Genomic DNA, 9,197 nt, shown 5'->3' with positions numbered 1-9,197 from the left:
TCCTAACTGGGGTGGGATGGTATCTCAGTGTGGTTTTGATTTGCATTTCCCAAATGCTGAGCGGTATTGAGAATTTTTTCATATCTGTTGGCCATTCGTATATCTTCCTTTGAGAAATGCCTATTTAGCTCTTTTGCCCATTTTTTAATTGGATTACTTGTTTTTTCTTGTAAAGTTGTTTCAGTTCCTTGTATATTCTGAATATTAATCCTTTGCCAGATGTATATTTTACAAATATTTTCTCCCACTATGTTGGTGGTCTTTTTACTCTGTTAATTGTTTCTTTTGATGTGCAGAAGCTTTTTAATTTGACATAATCCCATTTGTTTATTTTTCCTTTGGTTTCCCGTGCTTTGGGGGTCATATTCATGAAGTCTGTGTCCAGTCCTACTTCCTAAAGTGTATCTCCTATGTTTTCTTTAAGAAGGTTTATGGTTTGGGGGTGTATATTTAATTCTTTAATCCATTTTGAGTTGATTTTAGTATGTGATGAGAGATATGGGTCTAGTTTCATTCTCCTGCATATGGATATCCAGTTATCCCAGTACCATTTGCTGAAGAGGAAGTCTCTTCCCCAGTGGATAGGCTTGGTGAGTTTGTCAAAGATCAGATGGCTGTAGGGGTGTAGGTTGATTTCTGGATTCTCTATCCTATTCCATTGATCAGTGTGTCTGTTTTAAATGCCAGTACCATGCTGTTTTGGTTCCTATAGCTTTGTAGTATAGTTTAAAGTCAGGTGGTGTTATGCCTCCGGCTTTATTTTCTTTGCTCAGAATTGCTTTGGCTATGTGTGGTCTTTTGTTATTCCATATAAATGTCTAAATAGTTCTTTCCACTTCTGAGAAAAGTGTCTTTGGAATTTTGATGGGGATTGCATTGAATTCGTATATCACTTTGGGTAGTATGGACATTTTCACTATGTGGATTCTTCCTATCCAAGAGCATGGGATATCTTTCCATCTTCTTGTATCCTCTCTAATTTCTCTCAGCAGTGGTTTGTAGTTCTCATTATAAAGATTTTTCACATTCTTTGTTAACTCAATTCCTACGTATTTTATTTTTTTTGGTGGCTACTGTAAATGGGCAGGCTTTCTTGATTTCTTTTTCTGCATGTTCACTATTGGAGAATACTCCTAACTTAGAGAGGATGTTTGTCATGAATGAGTGCTGAATTTTATCAAATGCTTTTTCAGCATCTACAGAGATGATCATATGTTCCTTGTGTTTGATTTTATTGATATGGTGTATCACATTTATTGATTTGCATATGTTGAACCAACCTTGCATCCCTGGGAGGAATCTCACTTGATCGAGGTGTATAATTTTGTGTATGTGTTGCTGTATTCTGTTAGCTAGTATTTTATTGAGGATTTTTGCATATATATTCCTCAAGGATATCGGCCTGCAGTTTTCTTTTTTAGTTGTATCTTTACCTGGTTTTGGTATCAGGATGATGTTTGCTTCATAGAATGAGCTTGGGAGAATTGCCTCGCTTTCAATCTTTTGGAATAGTTTATAGAGAATTGGTGTCAATTCCTCTTTGAATGTTTGGTAGAATTTTGCTGTGAATCCATCTGGTCCTGGGCTTTTCTTTGTTGGGAGCCTTCTGATAACAGCTTCAATCTCCTTTAATGTTATTGATCTGTTCAGATTTTCTAAATCTTCTTGGCTCAGTTTTGGTAGCTTGTGTGTGTACAGAAATTTATCCATTTCCTCCAGATTTTCAAATTTGTTAGCATATAGTTGTTTATAGTAATCTCAAATGATTCCTTGTATTTCAGATTATCAGTTGTAATATCACCTTTTTCATTTCTAATTTTTGTTATTTGGATCTTCTTTCTTCTTTTTTTAGTTAGCCATGCTAATGGTTTGTCGGTTATATTTATCTTTTTAAAAAACCAACTTTTTTGATTCATTGATCTTTTGTATCATTTTTGGTTCTCAATTTCATTAAGTTCTGCTCTGATCTTAATGATTTCTTTCTATCTGCTAACTTTGGGTTTGAATTGTTCTTGTTTTTCTAGTTCTTTGAAGTGAAGTGTTTGGTTGTTCACGTGCCATCTTTCCATTCTTCTAAAGTAAGCATTTAATATGATAAAGTTCCCTCTTAGTACTGCTTTTGCATTATACCCGATGTTTTGGTATGATGTATCATTGTTTTCATTAGTTTCAAGAAATTTTTTGATTTCCTGTTTGATTTCTTCTTGGACCCATATGTTATTAAGTAGAGTGCTGTTCAATTTCCATGTGTTTGTATAGTTTCCAGAATTTCATTTGTTATTGGTTTCTAATTTTAATCCATTGTGGTCTGAAAAAATACATGGGATAATTTCAATTTATTTTGAATTTCTTGTGACTTGATTTTTGACCTAACATGTTACCTATCCTGGAGAATGATCCATGTGCTGATGAGAAGAATGAATATTCTGAGGTTGTTGGATGGAATGTTCTGTAGATATGTGCCAAGTCCAATTGGTCTAGAGTGTTGTTTAGATCTTGTGATTCTCTGCTGATTCTCTGCCTAGATGATCTGTCCAATATTGATAGTGGGGTTTTCAGGTCCCCTGCTATTTTGGTATTCCTCTTTAGGTCTAATAGAGTTTGCTTTATAAATCTGGCTGCTCTGACATTGGGTACATATATACATATGTACCTGTATATACATATATATATATACATACATATATATGTATATATATACATATATATATATATATATATATATATATATGTCTTCTTGATGGATCAATCCTTTTATCATTATGTAGTGACCCTCATTATCTCTTTTCATGGTTTTTAGTTTAAAGTCTGTTTTATCAGATATAAGAATAGCTACTCCAGCTCATTTTTCATTTCTGTTTGCATGGTAAATCTTTTTCCATCCTTTCACCATTAGTCTATGTGAGTCTTTATAGGTGAGGTGAGTCTCTTGAAGGCAGCATGTAGTTGGGTCCTCCTTTTTAATCCAGCCAGCCAGTCTGTCTTTTGTTTGGGGAATTTAAGCCTTTTACATTAAGAGTTGTTGTTGAAAAGTGTTGATTTACTCCTAGCATTTTATTGATTTTTGTTTAGTGTCTCAAGTGTCTTTTGTTCCTTTCTTTCTGATTTACTGTTTGTTTTCTGTATTTCTTGGTTCCGTGGGTTGTAGATAGCCTTTTTTTGTTTTCTTTTCTCTTCATTGATGCCATTTTTATTATACTAGTGGGTTTTGATTTTTCTTGAGTTTTTATGGCAGTGATAGTTATTTTTCAGGTACCACACTCAGTACTCCCTTAAGAATTTCTTGTAAGGCTGGTCATGTGGTAGTGAACTCCCACAGTTTTTGTTTGTGAGAAATATACTATTTGCCCTTCATTTTGGAAGGATAGCCTTGTGGGGTAGAGTATTATTGGCTGGCAATCTGTGTCTCTTAGTATTTTGAATACATCATCCCACTCCTTTCTGGCTTTTAGGGTTTGTGAGGAAATGTCTGATGTTAGTCTGATTGGGGCTCCCTTATAGGTGATTTGATGCTTCTCTCTTGTGGCTTTTAAGATTCTCTCTTTGTCTTTGAGTTTTGCCAATTGGACTATAACATATGTTGGGGAAGTCCTCTTTGGGTTGAATACGTTTGGGGATCTTTGGGCTTCCTGAATCTGAAGATCTGTGTCTTTTCCAATAACTGGGAAGTTTTCTGCCACTATTTTGTTGAATATATTTTCAGTGCAATCTCGTTTTTCCTCCCCTTCTGGAATACCCATGACTTGGACATTTGACTGCTTAAGGTTGTCTGATATCTCTCTTAGATTTTCTTCAATGTTTTTAATTCTTTTTTGTTTGTTTGTTTGTTTTGTCTGCCTGTGTTATTTCAAACAGCCCATCTTCAAGGTCAGATGTTCACTCTTCTGCTTCTGCAAGCCTGCTGGTTAAACTCTGTTGAGTTTTTTATTTGGTTGAATGAATTCTTCAGCTCAGCAAGCTCTGCTACATTCTTTTTCAGGGCATTGATTTCCTTGTGCATTTCTTCTTTCAGATCCTGTATACTTTTCCTTGTTTCATCGTGTTGTCTAGCTGAGTTTTCTTGTATCTCATTTAGTTTCCTTAGAATTATCACTCAAAATTCCTTGTCAGGTGCTGAAACCAATTTGACTTTTTATTCTATAGGATCTAGAGCTTGAGAGTTATTACCCTTTGGTGTTGTACTGTCTTGATTTTTTCATATTTCTGGTATCTTTCCTTTGATGTTTAGTCATTATGGCAAGGGATTTCACAGTCCACTGATTTGACACTATTGTCTGGCTAGGATATTGCAGCGGCTGCCAACTTGGTATGGCTGCCTCAGTGTCTGCTTGGTTGGCCACTAGTGCCTTGGGTGTGTGGTCGCCTCAGGTCTTGGGCTTCTCTGGGGAGCCACCTCTCTGGTTAGCCTGCACTCGGCCGGGCTGGGGATGGAGTCAGGCAGTGGTGGCAAGGCCTACCTGCTGGGTCATGTGCCAGCACACAGGGCATGTGGTCTCTGCTGAGCTTCCACCTCCCCTGTTGGACATCTCCCTGCTCCATGTGCACTTGGCCAGGCTGGGGATGGAGTCCAAAAAAACAAATTTAAAACAAATCTGTGCAATGGGTCCTGTTGTCATACTGTCTATCTATTTATTTATTTACTCATTTATTTATTGGTGTGGACTGAGGACAGCTGGAGACAACTCAAGAAAAGATCTTCACGATCTGACTTAGCATTACAAGTTAAGACCTGGGAAATTGTTAAAAAATAAAATTCTTTACCCACTGATAATTTTATCTGTAATGAAAAAAATATCTAAGGACATTTTAGGGTAATCTGTGTAGTCACGGTACTATTAATTTTTTTCAAGATATTTTGTATTATGTCCCTCTGATGAATAATTTTAAGAGCTCTCAAAAGCTGACAATTGTTTCTCTTGCTATTTTATTTACATAAATAATTTTATAATTAGCATGTTAATTTGCATTCTTTTTAACTTTTTTAATTGAAACATAATTTATTATACATATTTAAGGAATACAGAGTTTACTATCAATATTTGTGTACAGTATGTGATGATCAAGTCAACATTATTAGCATGTTCATCATCACAAGTCATAATTACTTTTTGTGTCCCTTCCCCAATTACTCCTTATCATCCCTCCCCCTCTCCCTTTCCCACCTCGAGTAGCTATAGTTCTGTTCTCTCCTGAAAGTTCAATGTTTCTCTCTCTCTCTCTTTCCTGCTCCCATTTATGAGTGAGGCCATACAGTATTTATTTCTAAGACTGGCTTATTTCACTTAACATGATTTTCTCCAAGCTCATCCACGTTGCTGTGAATGGCAGAATTTCATTCTTGTTTATGGCTGAGTAGTATTCCATTGTGTGTATATACCACATTTTCTTTATCCAGTCCTCCATCAATGAACATTTAGGTTGGTTTCATATCTTGGCTATTGTAAATGAACATGGGAGTGTAGGTATCCCTTCAACATGATTATTTCCATTCCTTTGGGTATATACAGGGAAGACGGATTGCTGGATCACAGGGTAGTTCTATTTGTAGTTTGAGAAAACTCCATACTGTTTTCCATAATGGCTGTACTAATTTACAGTCTCAGCAACACTGTATGAGAATTTCTCCACATCCTCATCAGAATTTGCTATTCTCAGTCTTTTTTATAAGAGCCAGTCTAGCTGGGGTGAGGTTGATATCTCAATGTGTTTTTGATTTGCATTTCCCTAATGCTGAGTGATACTGAGCATTTTTTCATGTGTCTGTTAGCTATTTGTATGTTTTCCTTTGAAAAATGCCTATTCAGCTCCTTCACCCATTTTTTAATTGGATTATTCATTTTCTTACTTTGAAGTTGTTTGAGTTCCTTGCATATTCTGGATATTGATCCCTTCTCAGATGTATAGTTTGCAAATATTTTATCCCATTATGTAGGTTGTCTTTTCATTCTGTTGACTGTTTCCTTTGCCATGCAGAATCTGTTTAGTTTTATATAATCTCATTTGTTTATTTTTTTCTTCTATTTTTTGTGCTTTTGGAGTCTTATTCATAAAGTCTTTGCCCAGTCCTACTTCCTGAAGTGTTTCCACTGTTTTCTTCTAGGAGTTTTATAGTTTCAGATTTTATAGTTAAGTCTCTGATCCATTTTGAGTTCATTTTGGTGTATGGTGAGAGGCATGGGTCTACTTTCATTCTTCTACACATGGATATCTAGTTTTCCCAGTACTGTATACTGAAAAGGCTGTCCTTTCTCCAGTGTATGTTCTTGGTGCCTTTGTTGATGATCAGATAGCTGTAAGTGCTTGGGTTGCTTTATGGGCTCTCTATTCTGTTCCACTGGTCCATGTGTCTGCGTGTCTGTGTTTATGCCGGTACCATGCTTGTTGGTTATTACAGCTTTATAGTACAGTTTGAACTCAGGTAGTGTTATGCCCCCGGTTTTATTTTATTTCATTTTATTTTGCTCAGGACTGCTTTGGCCATTCGGGGTCTTTTGTTGTTTCATATGAATTTTAGGATTTTTTTTTTCTGTTGTGTCTGTGTTTATGCTGGTACCATGCTTGTTGGTTATTACAGCTTTATAGTATAGTTTGAACTCAGGTAGTGTTATGCCCCCGGTTTTATTTTATTTCATTTTATTTTGCTCAGGGCTGCTTTGGCCATTCGGGGTCTTTTGTTGTTTCATATGAATTTTAGGATTTTTTTTTTCTGTGAAGAATATCATTGGTATTTCGATGGGGATTGCATTGAATCTGTAGATCACTTTGGGTAATATGGGCATTTTCACATTATTATTCCAATCCACGAACATAGAGTGTCTTTCCATTGTTTGGGGTCATCTTTAACTTATTTTAGCAGTGATTTGATGTTCTCACTGTCAAGATCTTTCACCTCTTCGGTTAATATATTCCTAGGTATTTTATTCTTTTGGTAGCTATTGTAAATGGTATTGCTTTCTTGATTTCTTTTTCTCCTCATTTGTTGTTGGTGTATAAGAACGCTACTGATTTTGTATCCTGCAACTTTACTGAGTTTGTTTATGAGCTCTAGGAGTTTTTTGGTAGAGGTTATAGGTTTTTCTATATATAGGATCATGTCATCTGCAAATAGTGACAATTTGATTTTGCCTTTTCCAATTTGGATGTGCTTTATTTCGTTCTCTTGCCTGATTGCTCTGGCTAATACTTCTAGTGCTATTTTGAATAGGAGTGGTAAGAGTGGGCACCTTGTCTTGTTCCTGTTCTTTAAAGAAAAGCTTTCAGCCTTTCCATATTCAAGATGATGTTGGCAGTTGGTTTGTCATACATGGCTTTTATTGTGATACTTTATTTTATTGAGATACTTTCCTTCTAAACCTAATTTGTTGATGGTCTTTATCATGAAAGGATGCTGGATTTTGTCAAATGTTTTTTCTGCATCAGTTGAGATAATCATATGGCTTTCCCTTGCTTTTGTTGATGTGGTGTATCCCATTTATTGATTTGCATGTGTTGAACCATCCTTGCATGCCTGGGATGAATTCCACTTGATCATGATGCATTACTATGACAGGCAGAATGATCATGAATTATAATAAAAGAAAAGCACATTCTTGTCTTTCTCTTCTTTCACTTGCTGGTTTACAAAGTCCATATTAATTTCAAGCTAATATCACCATGTTGTAGAATAAGACAGACATGGGTCCAAAGTTCATGGACCTTACATCCCAGTGGAGAGTTGGAGTATAAAAGTATATAAGAACATATACAAAATTATAATTGCAAAATGCAATTGATGTCAATGGTATTTTTTCCAGGTTGAGCCCCTTCTTTTTGATATGACAGCACTGCTTTTTGCCAGAGAAGAAAAGACCAAAATTATTTTAGTAGACAAGATAAAGAGGAAGAGTCCTGACACCTGCATTGTCACAGACTGCTCTTAACTCCAAGCTGCTCTAAAGTTCTCTTCATGTCTTCTCAAAACAATACCCTTAAAACTGCAGGGGAAGTGGCTCTAATGACTATCTTTCTTTTTCAGGTTTGGGTTGGTACTCTGGCCAATGTCATGGTGTTCTTTCAAAATATATCTCCAATCTTGTTTGGCCTTAGACTGAGACCCATACAGGTGATTCTCACTCACCTGGCTGTGGCTAACTCCTTGGTTCTTCTCTCTATTGGAATTCCCCACATGATGGTGGCTTTTGTTCTAAGGAACCCCCTGTCCAGTCTTGGTTGCAAACTTGTCTATTACATCCACCTAGTGGCTCGTGGCACCACCCTGTGCTCAACTTGTGTCTTGAGCATCTGTCGTTTTCTCACTCTCATCCCTGGGAGACCAGACAGGCTGATATTCAGGGGAAGAACCCCCAAGGCCATGGGTCCATCCTGCTGGATGTTCAGTGCCTTAATGAATATCTATGTTCCCATGAGAGTCACTGGTCCACAGGGCACACACAATGGTACTGATACTGAAGGCAAGTGGTTCTGCTCATCTTTGAGTATTGGTGTGAGCATGGTCTTCTTACAGTCAGGCCATGATGTCATATTTATTGGCCTCATGGTCTGGGCCAGTGGCTCGATGATATTTATCCTACAGAGACACCACCAGAAAGTACAGCATATTCACACCACCAACCACTACCACAAATGCTCCCCAGAGACCAGAGCCACTCACACCATACTTATGCAGGTGGTCACATTTGTCAGCTTTTATATTCTGCATTCCATTTATGCTTTTTATATCATTGCTTTTGTGGACTCTCATCTATGTGTGTTACATGTCACTAAAATAATAACTTCATGTTTTCCCTCTGTTTCCCCTTTACTGTTAATCTTTAGGAATCCAAGGCCTTTTAGTTTCCGCTCTTGAATTGTTGAAAAACACTCTATAGTGACAGAAGGTAAATATATAAGTAACAGTTTTGATAATAGATATAAATATAGTCATTTCCTGGTATTCATGGGGGATTGATTCCAGGACCTCTCACAAATACCACAATTCACGGATGCTGAAATCCCTGATATAAAATAGTATAATATAAGCCATGCACATTCTTCTATATATGTTAAATCTTCTCTAGATTATTTATAATACCTGGTAAATGTAAATGCTATGTTAATAGTAGTTATACTATATTGTTTAGAGAACAAACAGAAAAGGAGTCTATTTATGTTCACTACAGACACAATTTGTTTTGAATATTTTTGATCTACAGTAGGAT

General features: G+C 36.4%; 1 protein-coding gene across 1 annotated transcript; it reads left to right on the top strand.

Moving 5' to 3' along the window:
* Nucleotides 1–7,945: 7,945 nt before the first annotated feature.
* LOC103609630 (vomeronasal type-1 receptor 3-like) lies at nucleotides 7,946–8,845 on the top strand. The gene has a single exon (XM_008593930.1). The coding sequence runs from the start codon at nucleotides 7,946–7,948 to the stop codon at nucleotides 8,843–8,845; it is 900 nt and encodes a 299-aa protein (XP_008592152.1).
* Nucleotides 8,846–9,197: the final 352 nt, after the last annotated feature.

Source organism: Galeopterus variegatus, unplaced genomic scaffold, assembly GCF_000696425.1.
Source record: "Galeopterus variegatus unplaced genomic scaffold, G_variegatus-3.0.2 Scaffold9873, whole genome shotgun sequence".
Classification (NCBI taxonomy): domain Eukaryota; kingdom Metazoa; phylum Chordata; class Mammalia; order Dermoptera; family Cynocephalidae; genus Galeopterus; species Galeopterus variegatus.
Note: the sequence above shows the minus strand (reverse complement) of the source record. Positions and strands in the feature narration are given on the sequence as shown.

Excerpts from the sequence above, each read along its gene's own strand:
- LOC103609630 (XM_008593930.1), top strand. The coding sequence starts at position 7,946 with ATGTCTTCTCAAAACAATACCCTTAAAACTGCAGGGGAAGTGGCTCTA.